At 46.8% G+C, this 18,138-nt stretch overlaps 5 protein-coding genes across 5 annotated transcripts; 1 reads left to right on the top strand and 4 right to left on the bottom strand.

The window, feature by feature from the left end:
• Window positions 1-1,617: 1,617 nt before the first annotated feature.
• On the bottom strand, window positions 1,618-3,648 carry N7503_003549 (FAD-binding oxidoreductase; the record flags this gene model as incomplete). The annotated part of the gene is made up of 6 exons (XM_057063096.1): window positions 1,618-1,716; window positions 1,807-1,871; window positions 1,929-2,916; window positions 2,971-3,178; window positions 3,233-3,325; window positions 3,377-3,648. The coding sequence occupies 6 exons, from the start codon at window positions 3,646-3,648 to the stop codon at window positions 1,618-1,620; spliced, it is 1,725 nt and encodes a 574-aa protein (XP_056924011.1).
• A 941-nt stretch (window positions 3,649-4,589) lies between these two features.
• Window positions 4,590-6,302, bottom strand: N7503_003550 (uncharacterized protein; the record flags this gene model as incomplete). Its single annotated transcript, XM_057063097.1, has 2 exons — window positions 4,590-5,850; window positions 5,959-6,302. 2 exons carry the CDS (start codon window positions 6,300-6,302, stop codon window positions 4,590-4,592), a joined length of 1,605 nt encoding a protein of 534 aa, XP_056924012.1.
• A 745-nt stretch (window positions 6,303-7,047) lies between these two features.
• N7503_003551 (DNA repair protein RAD50) lies at window positions 7,048-9,133 on the bottom strand (the record flags this gene model as incomplete). The annotated part of the gene is made up of 7 exons (XM_057063098.1): window positions 7,048-7,089; window positions 7,157-7,441; window positions 7,502-7,638; window positions 7,728-8,614; window positions 8,675-8,778; window positions 8,839-8,901; window positions 8,984-9,133. 7 exons carry the CDS (start codon window positions 9,131-9,133, stop codon window positions 7,048-7,050), a joined length of 1,668 nt encoding a protein of 555 aa, XP_056924013.1.
• A 2,045-nt stretch (window positions 9,134-11,178) lies between these two features.
• On the bottom strand, window positions 11,179-12,257 carry N7503_003552 (ketopantoate reductase family protein; the record flags this gene model as incomplete). Its single annotated transcript, XM_057063099.1, has 2 exons — window positions 11,179-12,017; window positions 12,068-12,257. 2 exons carry the CDS (start codon window positions 12,255-12,257, stop codon window positions 11,179-11,181), a joined length of 1,029 nt encoding a protein of 342 aa, XP_056924014.1.
• Window positions 12,258-14,505: 2,248 nt separating this feature from the next.
• N7503_003553 (Zn(II)2Cys6 transcription factor) lies at window positions 14,506-18,130 on the top strand (the record flags this gene model as incomplete). Its single annotated transcript, XM_057063100.1, has 12 exons — window positions 14,506-15,707; window positions 15,778-16,050; window positions 16,106-16,243; window positions 16,306-16,640; window positions 16,705-16,750; window positions 16,816-16,880; window positions 16,948-16,964; window positions 17,027-17,187; window positions 17,247-17,315; window positions 17,386-17,517; window positions 17,582-17,909; window positions 17,966-18,130. The coding sequence occupies 12 exons, from the start codon at window positions 14,506-14,508 to the stop codon at window positions 18,128-18,130; spliced, it is 2,931 nt and encodes a 976-aa protein (XP_056924015.1).
• Window positions 18,131-18,138: the final 8 nt, after the last annotated feature.

Raw genomic sequence — 18,138 nt, forward strand, 5'->3', positions numbered from 1 at the left:
CCATTGCTAGTAATTCAAAGTCGGAACTCCAGATATAATATGAAAATTACGATAGACCGGAGACGGTTAAATACTGTACATTCTGGAATAGGCCCTCTGACACGAGCCACACTTGAATGGCTTTTCTTTCGCGTCTGCATTCTTTGTTAACTTGATTCCGCCAGACAGCAGATGAACTGACGTATTTTCTTATGGCGTGCACAATGTGCTATCCGCCCAAAGATTTTCTGACAAATGGGACAGGTATGCTTTTTTGCTTTAGGGGTGTCCATGATAAGAAGAGCATGTGATTTGACTTCGGATAGATATTGGAAGTTATGGCAATTTGATATAGAAGCGACGTCATGGAATGATAGATTGAAAGAGAACTTGCAGTTGTTCAGAAGAAGAGCTTCATATTGTTTTTGAGCAAGGCAAGCTAGAACGCGACCATTTCTTTCCTTACATGATGTGGGGTCAGCGCCGCAAGCTCTTTCTTAAAGTGTCTACTGAGAGCCTCTCAAGCTTCGGAATGATTGGACACAACAAAATGCCTAGCCTTAGTATGCTTATACATATATTACTCATAGTCATTATCTTACTATTGCTGATTCTCACATAATGCAATATGTGGGGTATGCCCATACGGTTGGAGAAAGGAGTACCCACCAGCTACAATGTGGCGCGGGAGACCGCAGCGCTTGATGACATAAGCAATGACTATCCAACCCTCATACCCCATTTTACCCCTCACAGTCACAGAATTGGAATTGTTTGGATTCGAGCTAAAGCACCAGAAGCGAGGAGCAAGGCGGGCCAGACCTATTCCCGCAGAATAAGGTCAAATGAAACGATCATGTCGAGATTAGAGGCAGTAAATTCCCAGTCTAAAAGCTGAAAATTTTCCACTCTTTGAGGGGCTAAAAAAAAGAGAATTGAACCCAACTGAGACTGAACCTATTTTAAACTTAACAGTCTGTGTTCTTCTTAGCAATCCCTTATCTCCCTCAACGGCAACCGAGCCTCCTTATATGTGAACTACTGTAATATCAATTAACTTTTCTTTCAAAAACATAGAACAAAAACGGAGATGTTGCTGCACTAGATATATGTTGGGGCTTTCTGGAGACTTCTTGGTTCGTAATCATACTTATAATGGATGTTTGCTTTGAATGTATCCCCACGCTGAAATTAGATAGGGCAAGCTCTCTCAGAGTATAGCAAAATCGACGCTTCATTGGTAAACTATCAGAATTCAGGCAAGTGACACTAATAATAACAAAAAAAGGATCCTCAAGCCGGTTGATACTCCACCTCGAGTAGAAAAATAATAGAGTTGGAACTAAGTCCTCCAAATGCCATATATCATGATTGGGGTAAAGTTCATAGCGACCACGAACCATGGAGACGAGCGTGAAAAATCGCAAGCGAAAGCCGACTGCTTGTACAAAAGCACAGAGCACGTAGGTACCAGCGCTACCAGCAGATCGATTTATTTATCAAGAATAGATACAACACAATAGGGAAGAAAAGTCTAGGCGGACAGATATGGATCTGTCAAGAAGACGGGGGCGAGTAACAAGTCATTGCTAACTAAGATCCAATAGAAGAGGCAACGAACGTTCTTAGTCTTAGCACTCAAAGGAGTCCTTTGACCTTGTTACTGTTCTGTCGGAATCTTCGGCCCCATATTCCCTGCTTGCCCGGGGAGAGGATACTTTGGCGGTCCACGGTATCCTAATGTAGCAATATTAGTCAATTTTCTGTCCAGGTCACGGTAATAAAGAGGACAAGATATGCTCTCATAGCGCGGTTGATTCAATATACCTTCAGTTGTTCCACAAAGCGACGATAAGCATGGTTATTGAAGTCGTAGAAGTCAGCGACAGCGTCTGAATGACAAGTCAGCTATCTTTTGTTTGCTAATCTGTCAGATTCATCCGTCATACCCATAAAGTTCACATGGGATCTATAGGCGCTGTAGCCGCGAGACTTGGCTTCCTTGAACAGTTGACGGAAGATAATTTTCATGGAATCGCGATGACTGAAATTAGTCTTGTCGAAAGTCATGAAGTTGACAAAGATGATATGTCGTTCGTGCATGAAAAAATCGCAGAATAGGTCAAAGCCATTTTCTTCACAAATTTTCTGAGAGGTTATCGCCCATTCCAAGACAGCTTTACCTGAGCTAGGAATGATAGGGGAATAGTCAATGTGGCCACCAATACCTTTACCATTCTCGGGGGTGCGATATTTGACCATAGGCAAGCTCCACAGTGACGGGACCCCGACGAAGAAACCCCCTTCCTCAGGTGGTACCATCTCAGCTTGGAGAGGTTCTCCGTTTTCCCCACTAAAGATCTGGCTACGGAATCGTCCCATGGGGATCCTTTCCGCGACCAAACGCTCCACTGCCTTGACATGACCTTCTACCACCTCAAGAGGACCGTAGAGACCGAACTTGGCGTTCCAGAATCCCAAATTCAATTCCTTCTGCAGCTCTTGAAGGCGCCAAAGCGGGATCGGGCCTTCTTTAGACCAGAACTTCTCGCGCGTACCTGACATCGCGATGAACTCTGACAAAGAAGAGACGTAAACTGTGTTAGGAACAACACCATTTTGGCGAAGCTCATTGAACAGGTCGACAATGTGTACTACGTCTTCCAAATTTGGTACGTCCAATGTGCATGACGCGTACGCCGATGGTTGAGGATACAGCCAGATGCCCATCTTAGTCGTAATACCGAGATTGCTCTGGAGGAACAAACCTTCAATTGATGGGCCAAAAGAGAACTTGCTCAGGTGAGCAGACTTGGAATTCGAAATCGCGAATTGCCCAGTCCTAATGACATCTCCGTCTGCCAAGACAACCTCCAGTCCAGCGATATTCTGGTGATGGGTTGCGGTTGGAGTAAATCCGGTGCCGCGATCAAGTGTCTGTAATGATAATTAGAGCTTCGCCAAATATCAATGAGATACAGTGAGCCTCACATTTCCAACAACACTACCCCAGCCAAGAGAGGGAACACTTGGCCATACAGATAGCTTGTTTTCGACACAATAGTTGTACAGATCGGTGAATGTCACACCTGGCTCAACCACAGCGTATGAATACTTGTCATTGACCTCGATGATGCGATTCATGCGATGGAGGTCCACTGCAACTGATCCAGAAAGTCGAGGCGCGGGCCCGCCATATCTGTGAAGTGCATAGTGAGCTGTTGTCCGCTTGCATTTGTGGTCAGAAACCTACCCAAGATTCTTTCCCCGCGAGAATGTCCAAAGTGGAATCACGTATTTATTGGCGATTTTCAAAATCGACTGTAGCTCTTCAACCGACTGAGGTCTATTGAGATTGTTAAAAATCGCCAGGTTATCTGTGACCAAGACGGCTTACAGAACAGCTGCACTGGCAACCTTGCGCTCCGAATCTTTGTCTTCGTAGAGCTCGTATGGATCAACATAGTCTGACAAGGCTTCACCAATCACAACTCCATCCGAGCCCAGTGCGGAGACAAATTCTTCGATCGCGAGTTTAAAATCCTCACGGCTAACTCCCGGGGGTAGCACCTCTTTCAGTGACTTGGTCAGAGAGCCCTGGAACACCGATTGATGAGTCTCCTGGTATATTGGATCTCGGTAACGAAGGGGTAGCTTTGTTGACGCCATATTGTCGGATAGAAACGAGGGCACGAGGTTGAAATTCAAAAGCTGGGAAACTCTCAAATAATAAAGTTTTCTAAGATTTAACAAATGTGCCGCCCTTGTTCTTGCAATGCTCAATTGTTGATGGGGCTTCGGATTACTTCGATTCGTTTGGGAGTGGGGTTTACCCCACATCTGAACCCCCAACCCCCTTCTCCCCACATTTTACCACTGGCAGGTGCATGGCTACGCTGCTTATGTTAGATTCTAGAATGGCCACCTGACTAGAATGCAGTATCTGAACCCTTTCATCAAGCTATGCCACGTTGGATCAAGACTGAGTACCCTAGCAATTGAAGGTAAAAGTCTTTTCCACGTTCGCGGATTTCTATTCCCTTATACCTTTGAAGTCCAATCTGCATTTATTTATCAAATCAGAAGGGGGCTTCTTGAGGCTCGCTTCATTCCCTGAGCACTCACTGATTATATTCTCCTAGCTCAAGGGTTATCTGCTACAAAAATTAGTGTCTGGATTCTACGTATCTGTCCCATAAAGTTTCCCCATACCTAGACAGAATGTATTTCATATATTTGTGGCTAAACTGATGGTTGATGCAATTGGGCTGGTCATAAGGATCAAATGAATTTTTCACAGGCATGCACTTTCGCTGGAAACCAGATCTGGTCTCCTTCCCTGAGACACAACATTGGTTGCAAACTGAGTAGTCTCTCACACGCAGTGGGCTTTAGTTGGCCACACGATAGATACTTGATGGTCGCTTTGAATGCCATGCTTCAATCCATTGGCCGTTTGGAGATAGAGGAATAATATGAATAAATTCATGGAACACTGTTGATATGACTCTGGTTCAAGCAAAGCAATTGGTGGGGTATATGAGCTCTTCGACGTACATCTAGATATATCGGGATGACCCTGCCACAACAAGGCCACATTGCTTGATAACTCAAGACAGTGCCCGAAGGGTCATGTCATTTTGCACCCACTGCTCAATCTGTGTTACAGTTTCTCCAACTAGTCGATCGTAGTGCTTTTCATGCGCGAGGAAGATAGACTGATGAGCTACTACTTCGTCCATATCCTCCATTACTAGCGGTACCCATAAGGAATTGTCCGCACTCCGCCAGTGATGAGATGGCAGCAGAATGAACTTGCGCAGCTTCTCAGGGGGTGTATCCGCCGTCAAAGCGCCTGCAGATGCCATGCTGGAAGCCTCGTCTGAGAGACTTGTTGTCTCCACGTTATCGACGGAGATCGAAGATGTAAGACTTGGTGCGCCTCTTGATTTGGTCTCGACCTCGGTTTCAGCCGACTGAACCGCTTGAGGAGAGTCGGATGCAGTGGGTTGTGTCTCCAGTCTGAAAGAATCATCACTAGGTTGGAGTTCGTCAATCTTTATCTCGGCTCCTCCGATCGGAGACGATGTTGTCTTGAGAGATTGTCCCGGGTGCCCACAAGTTGCACACGAAGTCTGGGCGATCTCGTCAGATTCTTGAACATCCTTGCATTCTATTGCATCATTCGTTCTTTCCGCCTCCTCGAGGGCCTCCTCGAGTACCTCTTGGGGGGTCTCCTCTTGGGTCTGCTCTATGGTCTCCTCATCATTAGAGTCCGATGCAGGCTTGGTCTTTGATTTTCGCGATTTCCGACCGGTGCTTGCGGTATAATAGTTGACAAATTGAACTTTCTTGTGGCCATGTTTCCCTGCTTCCAGCTCTATTAACCGGCGATAACGCATACGCATAGTGGGATATTCATTCACGCAGCTTGCGAATTTGACAGGCGCGACGAGGAGATCAACAAGAGATCGGGAGAGACGATCCGTATTCTTGTCGAAAAAGTGCCTGATGCTCTCCACGGTGTCACGTTTGACCAATCGCACATCATTCTTGAATGGAGGGTCGAAATTCGGATTGTTATTGACGAGTGCAGAGGTGTCCAATGCTAACGACTCTAACGATTCGGCTACATTAGCTTCAACTGTGTTGCCCTTCTTTTGGAACAGGCTGCCGATCCCAGTGGGTATGACCCGAGGATGTACTCCCAACAATGGGACATCGAAGTTAATTAGCCCCAATATGTGATGTTTTGTTTTGACATCTGGGATACCGTGAACCTGCATAAGGGCAACATCTGCAGCCAAAATACCACCAAGACTATGTCCCAACAAAATGACGTCAAGGTCATCGGCCTCGTGCGGGGATAACCTGCCGTCAGTGGTCAGTGTGTCTTTCCTTGGTTTTGTCTATATGACCAGCGAAAGAGAAATGGAGGGAATAATAACACTGCCCGCCACTTGGGATTTTATCACATACCAATTACTGAATTGGTCAACGGCTGTCTGTATCTCGCCGCGGGACTTGTAACGAGGGTAGATACGAGTGTATACAACATATGACTCGCTGAGCACAGCGGTCAACAAGTGATGAACATGCGCTGGGAAGTCGTTGAAACTGGCTTCAGAGCCCATGAAACCATGGATGTAGATAAGTAATAATCGCCGCTTGGAGGTCGCCTCGGGGCGGGGCAGGGATAGGCTGTATGAAGATTCATTGGGTCTCCCCTCATCCATCAATATGGCATTGGGAACAGCATCGTTCGCTGACGCATTGTTAAACCCTGGTGGCCGAGGTGGTAAAGGGGGCGGGTCGCCCCTCATGGTTAGATGCAGTAAGAGAGAAAAAAAGGGGATGTGATTTGGAGATGAGGTCCTGTAATGTTTTGATGAGCTACGGGTAGCAGTATTCCCACTCCCGCATTACCTGTATTTTTCTCCAACATTTCAATTCTGTTTGTCTTTCTCTATTCTTGACGTGTCGCATGGCACGAAATAGGCCTCTTCCAATCGAGTTCTACCATGGATGTACCTTTCAGAGTCACATGACCATCGTAATAGATTAGCGCTTCTCCCTCTTGTTCTCTTCTTTCCGCCGACATACCACCACAATACAGCATTGTGTTCTGTCTGTCTCGTATCTTTCCTGCTCACCACGTACTTTAGCTCTACATAGTGCAAGGCGTCCCTGTGCACTCAAAACCTGAAATGCTTAGGAACAAAGGCATCTCACGTACGATTAGGTCAGTATTTGTTGCAAGGACTATCTACGGAATTGCCTACCAGTCAAGCCTCATTAGAGACGAATGTCAGTCAATAACTGAAGAGGTAACGCGAAAGGCAAAAAATAAATGATCATCAAAGCGGCAATCTGACTCTTCTGCTTTGCTCAATGAAATCTAGAAATATTGTAGAGCATAATGGGTCATCCAATTTTCTATTCGGTCTGTAGAATCTTCTCCAAAAACTCGTCAAACTCACGACATCCTGCACGTTACCTTAGTCTCATCTTCCCCCTTTAGTGGCTAACAAGTCTTTGCTTTGATGCATCATGAACACAGTAGAGAAATCATTTGGCAACTTTGCCTTCCGCAAGATATAGCTTCCGGCGCTGAAAAAATGGCATCGATGTTAGTAGCAAATACCCGCCATGTTACACACGCGGCTGAATAACGTACACTCAGGGTAAATGAGAGAATAAATCCAAATGCGGAGATGGCGAGAGGGTAAATAAACACGCGTCGGATCGAATCAGTCACTTGGTCAATGACAACTGATTTTTGGTCCGAGCTCAAACTTTGGAAGACAGAGCCACTGGTGCCAGTGGTGATTTCGCTTATTTCGCTGGTGTTGTAGCCTGGAAGAACGCTGCTGATTTTGTTGATGACGAGGTTCTGGAAAATAGCTCCATCGACGCAGAGAGATGCGAGAACACCGCTAATTTGTGCTTTTGTCACCCAGAACTATTAGTTAAAGAAAGTTGCTGACTAGATCGGACAATTACCAATAGTCATGAGGCTCACGGCATTGTTCACCTCGGTCGGTGCGGCAATTGCTGACGCGACAGCAACACCAGCGCTCTGGAAGCAGCCGACTCCAATACCAATAAGAAAAGTGTATCCATAAATATGTCCTGGAGAGGTATCCGAATTGATAGTGACTGTTGTTTCGCGGGAGTAAAGCCCCAGTAATCAGCACGCAGTTCAATTCTTCCCTTTTATAAAATATGGGGCATGTTTTCTCACTTACACATGAGAGCAGAGCCGATAATCATAACGGCATTGCCGAAAACGTACCACGGCATATAATATCCGAACTTCGGCATAAAGATTGCATTCAAGAGGGCGAAGAAAACGAGTGCGCAGATGAGTGGAAGCATGCGTACACCACCTTCGAGGGGACTGTCGGACCTAGTAAACTGGAATAACAGCGGAACATAATAAATCGAAGTGTACATTACACCTGCCACGATAGCACTTTGAATCGGCAACGTAACAAGCTCGGCAGTGCGCATGAATCCCACTGGCAAGAGCTTATCTTCTGCCGACACCCCTGGGTGGAATATAGTCACCAAGATAAAGGCAATTAGAAGTACACCAGTCATGACGAGGAGCGCAATCTCAGAACCGCTACTCCAGGCATATTCCGTGCCACCAAAACTGAGAGCCATACTCAAGCAGGTGGCCCCAGCGAGGAACACGATAGTTGCAATCCAATCTAGCGACCAGACTCTCTCCAAGAAAGGCTTGTTCGGCTGTGGTTCAATTACCGGTAGACAGATAAGATAGGCGGGTGCGAACAATGCAGCGATGGGGAGATTGATGTAAAAGCCCCAGCGCCAGGTGGCGCTGCTCTGAGCGAAAGCGCCTCCGATGATGGGACCAAGAACGCAACCAATGCCCCAAACACAATAGATCCCGGCCAGGTAGAGTGGACGCTCGTGGTCTGTCGTAAGCAATGCAACGAAAGTAAGTCCTCCCACGTAGATGCCGCATCCTCCAACGCCGCCAATAACGCGACCGACAATAAAAGCGTTCATTGTGGGTGCCGCACCACAAACCGCACTCCCAATTTCAAAAACCAGCAAGCAGGAAATAAAAAGCCATTTGATGTTAAATCTGCCGAATGCTTTCCCACTGCAATCACCGAGTCAAAATCTCCTGTCGATCTCCCGAGGCAACAAGTATATGGCTTACAGTGGTAAAATAGCAGTATCTCCCAACATAAAACTCACTCCAATCCAGGACAGGTCACTCTCGGTTTTAAAGGTCTCAACGATGGAAGGCTGAAGAGCTGCGACCTAGAAGCAGCATTGTTAGGGTCAGGCTCCAGGACATTAAGGCTCTAGTATTCTGCTCACAATCGTTCCATCAAGGGCGAAGAGAAAAACAGTAGATAACACTGATGCGTAGGCAAAGAACCACTAATTTATCCATAGGAAATATGTTATTAGCTGGAGAAATTTTATTCGACGTATGGCGCCGTGGCTTGAAGAGTTCATCTACCTTCAAACCTGTGATGGACCTTTGTTGTGCTGGTGCAGAATCCTCGCTTGTTGTCCCACGCTTCGTGCTTTCCTCGAGCCCTTTTTCTTTCTCTGCTGGCAAAGAGGTCTCAGAGGTTCGACTATCCTCACCCTGCAACGTTTCAGGCATGAGGTCGGGCGTGCTCGTTTCAATTGTCATCCTGTCGGCGATTTGAGATGAATAGACGAAATTGTGTTGGAGCGAAGTATGCTGCCAGACCAATTCGCTGGCTCAAATTCTGAGTTACATAGAGAAACAAATCCGAAGAAGCTTAAAAAGTAGGATTTGTTAAGTATACAGACAGTTTCTTCCCCCGGAGCTAGCATACATAAGCATTAATGGATCTTTCCGAGATTGTGTGGGGCTCGGGCCAGATTGACCGAGCGGCTTCTCTAATTGGTTGATTCAATGCCAAGATTTGCTTGGTTGAGCCGAATCGGCGTAATCCTGCAAACAAAGGACAATACAGAGCAGTGGCCTCCGGAGACATTTATAAATTTTGCATTTTGATTCCTCCGTTATTACAAATCAGCGAAGGGATCAGTCAGCGTTGATAGACTGTCAAAGCGTCAAATCGTATGATCAGTTTGTCATAACCCCATGTCGACCAACCTCAGATGGCTTATGCGATCGGAAGGATGAGAGGAGTAGCAGACAATGATTATTTACGTCAATGCAATAAAGTCATCAATATCTTGGGCGAGAATCTCAGATGCCAAATAAACCCCGAGATCGAATCTTGGATACTTTCCTTGTTGTTCAACCCGCCCGCTTTTATATGCCTGTCACCCACCGCCATAATACAACCCATCGTGTGCAATCATCCAAGAGCCGGAAACGATCATGAGCGGGAAGAGATCGCGTCACAGGCATGCAAATATTGTCGAGATCATAAAGTGCAGTGTGACGGTGGCCAGCCATCGTGTGAGAAATGCCGCAGGGCCGGCGAAGAGTGCATTTATCTTTCAACACGACGACCCACAAGGGCCGATCTTACTCAAAATGTGGCAGCATTACACAGGTGACTACGTATGGAGATGTTTTCATGTTGTCTCCCACTCTTTTTCCGATGTTGTTGCGTCTATGATACAATGCTCGCGTGTGCTGACCCCGACACAAGATGAAACAGAAGCGCATATCTCAGACATGGCAGTCAATCAAATACCCTATCTCGCATCGCCTCCCGTCCGCAACCTTGTTGTAACATAGACGGGAGTAATAGTGGGGACACTCAACCCCCTGCAGCTTTTCTCTGTCCACTCCCAAGTACAACCCAGGACGGTTACCAGCCTCCATCTCCCCAATCTTACAACCCTAACTTGCCAGGTTCCTTGGACGATGCTTTTCTGCGCTCGCTGCACGGGGATAACGGAAAATGAAAGTAATGGGCCAACACACTTTGGTAGGGAAAAGTAAAGAGGAAGTCACCCTGGACCAGGTTGAATAGTTCCGAAAGGTTTGGATTCCCGCCTCTAAAACAGAAAATCACAGTCATTTCAGTCAAGACCAGAGCTACGTTGATATAGCGGATGTATTAACCCCACATATCAGCGACACCACGGAGGCTTCTTCCTCTTCCCTCGCCACGTCAGTACCAGTCGTGCCACGGGGGAAACCCCGTAGTGATAGCAACATAAGTGAAGGCGTCGCCGCGCACTTGGCCAAGTTCTCCTCAGCCGTCTTCAATACCCAGGCTGAGATAGCCGGCATCGCGTCAGCTGTTGCTGAATATATTTCCTAGATGTGAAAGATCCCGGCGGTATTGACCCCGCCGAACACTACTCTGATATATTCAAATCTACTCGAGACATTTGAGGAACGTTTGCGTGAGATGGGCGAGATGGCTCAAACTGAATCACGCGCTGCCTTTCGGGACATGATGAGGGGAATCCAGAGGCTTGACCCAGCCGGTGCCCCTGTCTACAGCAGCTTGGATGAAATAGAAGAGAAATTTGAAAAGCAATCGGCAGATGTGGCGGAATTTCCTTCCATGCGGTATAATGCGTGTGCATTAATGTCAGAGCAAGCGTCGAGCATATCGCTCAGGCCAGCTACGCGAAGTGGACCGCGCGAATCTCATTGTTCAGAGTAGCAAGGGATTGATGCAACTATTCATCTCCAAAGAGTGGGCCTAGACAGTTTCATTTTATCTCTCTGTAAGACGAGTCTTTCAACTATGCATAAGGGTTTCCAAGGTCAAACTTTGGAACCCATAGGCCCTTTCCCTCTTTAACCTTGAGCTGCAACCCCTTCATGATACCATATATGAGCGTTAAGGTTGGCGCCGGAACATTTAGCCTTTGAGCCTCACGCAGCGGCTCGCCAACAAGGTTCTCAATCTCCATGAGGTTCCCCTTGTCATAATCTTGACACATGCTAGGTTTAAAAGCTGTGTCATTCGGATCTTGATGCATGACGGCATCAATGAGATCAGCCTGGAGTATAACGCCACTAGCCTCAGCAATGGCTCGAACTTCCATCATTATGGGCAAGACCAGATCATCGATAATATGCTGACTCATCCGCATGCGGGGCGTGTCCATGCGAAGAATGGACGCAACAGGGTTCATTGAGCCATTGTAAGCAATCTTCCTCCACCTGTCTTTGGCAACATCGGGCTCATAGATGACATCTAGCTTACCCTCCGGGTTATATATGTTGACATAGCGCTTTGCCGCCTCTTCAGCTACACCAGCGGGAATCTGAGGGCTTTTATAAGCGCCAATCTTCTGGCAATCGTTATCGTCATTGTAAACCTTAGCGAGGGCTGTTTCAGTTGCACCCGTGTAGGCGACACTGCTGATGATAGGATTGGTGGGAAACCGAGCGATGAGGGGCTTCTCGATGTTGATGCCGTTTTGAGAGAGAACGATGGCTGTTCTTCCGGGTGTTACAGCTGGTGCAATGATATCTTCGACAGTGGGGGAAACATCTGGAATATTTTTGGTTGTGACAAGGATGTAGTCGAAGGCTGCTACGCCACTATCGCAGACGTTGGGAACTGTCTTGGTGACTGTATGCAGGTAAGCCTCGGGTCGCTTCCAGCCATATGCGATCACATACTGGCTGTCGGTCGCCAGGCCTTGACCTGACCCCATTCGAAAGAGTCGATGTCGATCCCATCTTTCACTGCGACATCATGATTTGACCGCATCACGGCTGTAACCTCAGCCAACCCGCCCTTCTCCAAAGCGTAGGCAGACATGGTGCCAATGCCGCCCGTGCCCACAACCAGAATCCTGCTTTTGCCCATGGTGATGTGAGAAAAGCCGAAGATAACTAGAGTTGTTGTAGTGCTAAGAAATAGAAATCTGATTTGTACAGAGGGTTGGAGCTCCTGGTATATAACTCCAACTCAAGCTTCCTAAGTATTAGAGATATGCAGCAATAATAGAAAACCCTTTGATTTCTTTGGTTTCTCATCGATAGTTCCAGCAACAGTTCGCTCTTATGTGCCATGTGAATAAATAATATAATTCGATTCGCGATGATTCGAACACCTGGGCTTGCGCCAGTCCCGGCCAGATGGTCGATCAACCCCCACTATGTCCTTATCATCCATATCAAGCGGGGTAGTATATACAACCGGAAAGTCACTCCGACGATTTCCCTGTTCCACAACAAAAGTGGACGATGGCGATTTCTCTGTGTGGCGGATGGATGCTAATGTATGAGTCAAGTGTTGAAGGTCAAAATCAGCATTGTGTTGCCAGCTGGTGATTGATTGTATTCACGGCCATTGTGATGATTGGATGATTATCTCTAGCACTCCATAGTGACACTGCCCTTATTGAAGAACCTAAACTCTCTCGATGCTGGGTGTCTTGATTGAATTACGATCTCAAATTTCATCGGCGGAATTCGATAAGTATAAGGGATATTTGATATTATATGGTGGATATAACCGAATGGTATGCCGGAATGGGGACTAGATACGCCAATGATAGGTTGAGGGAGCTGACTAGCATGGTCCTTGAAAGGCAGGTTTTCCGCAACGCAAATCATTCCGCTTATATTATCTGTTTGGAAGATCAAGGTTATGCGGGGTCCCGATGGAAGGCGTTGGGCCAATAAGGGAACCAAACTAGTGGATCCCTTCGCTGTTGCTTGCCCGCTCTCGCGCTTACTTACCTATTCTCGCCCGCCCGCCTTTCTCCATCAAGAATCAGTAAGTGGATATTTTTTTCATTATTGGTCCGTTCCCTAGCTATTTGTATGATGTTTCTTTGCTCACTCTTGACATTTCGTGTAATTCCCAGGACTTCGCGCCCTTGTTGTGTTGCTCACGCAGGAGTACTCTGCCTAGGGTACTAAGACTTGTGATCTCAATAATAAGTCTTTCATCAGTTTTGATCTAATATATTTGTCTACTAGTTTGTCCCGGATCTATATTTGTGCTTCCTTAGCCTGCATAATTGGAGCTATTAATAACAGAATGAAGCTTCTGAGTCCACGTCAGACCCTTGTTCAGCCTTGCCTTTCTCGGTGATCGACATATTAGTGCTGACTGATGATTAGCTGATCACGCATATCTCCGAGCACAAAGAATTTACCCGCAACACAAGGACGAATTTTCTGGAACATTGTCACTTTTGTCAACTCTTGATATTACCTTCGTGCCGTTGGAATCACTGCGAGAATACCCAAAGGGTTTGCGGAGGCTTTCCCTAGAAAGCTCTATGTCTTTTTCTCGCTTCAGCTAGCTAAAAATGAGACTACCGGATCGATCAGTCAAGCCCGACAAAACAGCTCGCCGTGACGGAACCCATGATGCGCTCCGCGGTACACATCATTTCACGGAATATCTCCAATACTTTATCCCGTTGGTACGGGGCTCTGCGTCATTGTGCCTGGCGAGATCACATTCGAGCGCATTTTCGATTGGATATTAACCGTGGATCAAATTCAGTTATATCAAGTCAATGAAGAAGCCAAGGCTTGGCGTAGGATGATCAATGCCACATGAATTATATATCGTGTTATTGCCATCCCTGGTGGGAAGCTGGCTAGTAATTTCCATCGTGAACAAATTTGTCATAAACTCAGACGATTATCAGACGCTGTAGTCGGTATCGAATCACTCATCATCTCATCTGCGGCGAGTAGATATGCTCTGCAAATGGTGTTGACGTGGATCGCCGGAAGTGGATTTAATTCCGACTGTCGTATTGAGCAATGATCTCCGACTTTTATGATGCGGAAACGTAAAATGTGGGGCGATGGATAAAGGCTCACGGACATTCCGTAACGATCTCCGAAATTTCACCGATCTCCCCTTTCTCTCATCACCCCCACCCCCGTACCCGTATGCTCCCGTGAAAACCGCGTGACGAATGAGCCTATGATTTGACACGCCCATATTCCCGCTAGACCCTTGCATCCTATTGCGCTAAGGGTCCTGCACCCACAGGAGCATTCTTCAACCTCTAATTGCGCGTACGGGAGCCGACCGTGAGACTACCCCGGACTCTCCGTCCCTTCACCCATGCGCTAAATGCACAATGTCATCATTTGCGCATTTGATCGATAGCGATCGGGCGTGGAATGCAAATCCAGCGCGATCATTCCAGCAATTTGGTTCGGGTCCAGGAGACATACCTGCACCACACCATGTAACCACTTCTACTGCAGATTGGGCGGATGCACCAGTCAAGAGGCCATTTGCCAATATTGTACATGCTGAAAATCTAGATGGCCATCAGGGTGATCAGAAGCATCTAGCTGAATCATCGCTAGACTCCCAGGGGTCCTTCAATGACAGTGGGAATGAGGATGATGCCGACGACAAACAGCGCGATTCAAAAAGGCCGCGCATGGCCATTTCGTGCTCTGAATGCAGACGGCGAAAAATCAAGTGTGACCGCAGTGTGCCTTGTATGGCATGCGTGAAGAGAGGTGTACCTGGTTCGTGTAGATGGGAAAATGCAAAGGTTGAACCATCACCACAACCATTTGCTTTAAAGACCCAAGTGGATGAACTACAGAGGCGTCTCGATACCCTCCAGGAGACGCTACAAGTGCTACCTTCGCAGATTGCCAAAGCAGTAACTAGCGCTCAGCAACAGTCAAGTATATCTTCACCCCAATCGAAACCCGGCATCGATCATGACGCCACAACGAATGTACCTCGAGAAGCATCAACCACCAAGGCAGAAACCAGCACTGTCACTTCCACAGGCTCAAATGATTCACGAACTTCAAATATTAATCCAGCTATGCCATCTAATGCTGCTGCTATGAAGGGCGAGACGGATTTCTATGACGATGCGGCTGAAAATGCAGCCGTGGTCCTGGAGAGTATCGCCTTCAACCCTCAAGCAAATGAGACCGGTAGTGGCCAAGGCTCGATGACCTCTCACGAGTATTGGAGAGGCAACATGATCACCCCAGCCTCTGGGGCAGCGTTAGCTGGAACTACAAAAGATGACCCACATCCAAAACACGACCAGAACCAGCAGCAGAGTCAGGAGTACACTTCGGCCCTGACTAGCGTCATAGCACCGCCATGGGACATCGCACTTGATCGATATAATCCTTTGTTGATGCAACAACGTGGTTTTGAGGCAGACAATCACCAAGAGCTCCTCAAGAACAGGTTTGATGCTATGCATAGCATTCTCGAAAATCTACCAACCTTACGCCAGAGCTACTATCTAGCTGAACAATACAATAATATCCTTCATTGGCGGTCCCGCATCTTACAGTGAGTTAACAATTCCTTCTCTCTCTCCTCGAATCCTCAAAACCTTACTGATACTTTGGTGGCATTGAAGTTGGCCTTCCTTCCAGGCAGAGATGAATTACTTTTGGGAGATAATGACGCAACAACGTCATTCTGAGCTCGATCCATTATGGTTGTCTGTCTTCTTCATGGTGATGGCCCTTGCACTTGACAATCGGTCAACAGCCCCAACAGGCCCCAGTCATCCTTTTCACGGATACACACACCAGAGGCTCAATGAACTTACCAGTAAATACCATGCGGTGAGCATCAAGGCACTATATCTTGGTGATGCTATGTCTACTCCACGAGTCCGAACGGTGCAGTAAGTTGAAGCCTCTAAGCCTTCCACGTATTGAATCAAATCTAACTTAACACAGAACCGTTATTCTATTTAATCAATTTTTCCAGCTTTCGAGCGCCTGGAGAAAAGCCGATACGATGCTTAACTGGAACGCTTTAGCCATTCGTACAGCCCAGCTGATGGGTCTACACAGGCTAGGAAACAACCCAGAGATGTGAGTAATTCCATTAACGTATTTACTCTATTCAACATCAAGTTTGATTGACTTTTCTGCAGAATGCCTCCCGATGACCCTGCCTGGCCCCCAGGTAAGAACGCTGTCAAGCGCCATATGGGACTTCGGGTCTGGATGATGCTGCAATGGGCCGATTGGATGTCTGCATCGGCACGTTTCCGCTGCTATACTATCCAACTAGATCAATGTACATCACAATTGGTCGATAATGTCAATGACTGGGAGCTATCACCGACAGAATGGCAGTACACGCCTCGACCCGCGCGTGTTGTGACAGCTAGCTCTTTTGAGGTCTACAAGTGGAATATCGCCAACATGTTGCGTCTTACATTTGATAAGCTTATTACCTATGCGGATAAGTTTTCGTACTCTACTGGTGGGTTGCACCGCTTCAGAATGACAAAGCGAGATCCAGCGCTGATGACACTGCTTTTGGATAGTTTTGGAACTCGATGCTGGATATCGGAAGATATTAGAGGGCTTGCCGTGAGTGACGCTAAAATTCCATCTTTGGCATCTGTGCAGAAATTTAACGCCAATATCACTCACAGCGAAGCATATCAACGAGAGAATAGCGTGGTCGATGGCAGTGATCCTAGAATCCGCCGTCAGCGAAGTAAGTATGCCCCGTGATGAACACTATGCTTTGAGGAAAATTGACTAACATCTACTCTTATTACCAGATATTGCTCTAGAAGGGGTATGCAAGCTTTCAATCTGGTTTCCCCACGCTTCACCTTGCTAAAGTGTTTTCTTTTCTAGATACATTCTCGCATTGTGCGACTAAACAGACCTTTCCTATCGCGAGGTTATGCGAAAGGCTCCAAGTTCGCGAACTCCAAAGACAATTGTCTTAAATCAGCACGCATAGTGGTAGATTGTCACTATAACCTGCGTGATTTGACAACAAGTGGCTCATTATGGTACGATCTCCTAGACGTTCTCAAGAGCCCAAAACTAATGACTTGTTTCATTTTCTCAGGTTCGTATATTCACATACACTAAGCTCGGCTATGGTTCTCTTCTTGGATCTGTTTTGGTCCATTGATAAGTATGTTTTCCTTGCAGTCACTGGTCAATGATACATCAATACTTGTTTTACTAGAGCTAACCTGGCCCAGTAATCTTCCCACCGCCGAAATTGACGAGAGGACACGCACTATCTACATGGTTCGAGAAATCTTCTCCATGTACAGCGAAATAAGCAACACTCCACTGCGTAAAATCGTTGAGTCCGCTTTTCGCATCATCAGGTAAATTTTCCCTCATCTCATTCATACACGCCATTCTGATCTAGCTTATCTCACTTTGATATAGTGATCTTATATCCGAGAGCCAATCTCGTCGATCAGCCAAGGCTCGCAGCTTTAATCAAGCGAACCAGCAACATCCAATCCCAAAGCCAGCCCCCTTTTCTGAGGTGCTACGCCGCATATCCCGCAACATGACACTAGGCACGCGCAATACTAGAGTCGAGGATCCAGGATCCACATCCTCGTCTTCTTCCCACTTCCCATCTTCAGCTTCAGTTTCCTACAATCAACAAGCTTACTCAAATGGTAGCCCAGCGAATGGCCCCGAACAGCCGATGCCACAAGAATTTCTCAGTGCTGGATTCTACTCAGCCCTGGGTATGCAGATGCAGGTATGTATATCAAAGCCCGATAATTCAAACTTCAACTGACACAATCTTCTTCACAGGATGAGTCCGATCCAACTTATGCTCAAAGCATGTGGAATCTGAATACATCGCCTGCTGATAGCCAGTCCGATCTGTCGTTCCTCAATGTTTACCAAGGTGCTGGGCCAGACATATCAGATCGATATGGCCTTTGGCAATACTTTGTTGGGCAGGATCTTCTTTGATCTTCTGT

This window comes from Penicillium pulvis (assembly GCF_028828015.1).
Source record: "Penicillium pulvis strain IBT 33274 chromosome Unknown contig_1_segment0_segment0, whole genome shotgun sequence".
Lineage (NCBI taxonomy): Eukaryota > Fungi > Ascomycota > Eurotiomycetes > Eurotiales > Aspergillaceae > Penicillium > Penicillium pulvis.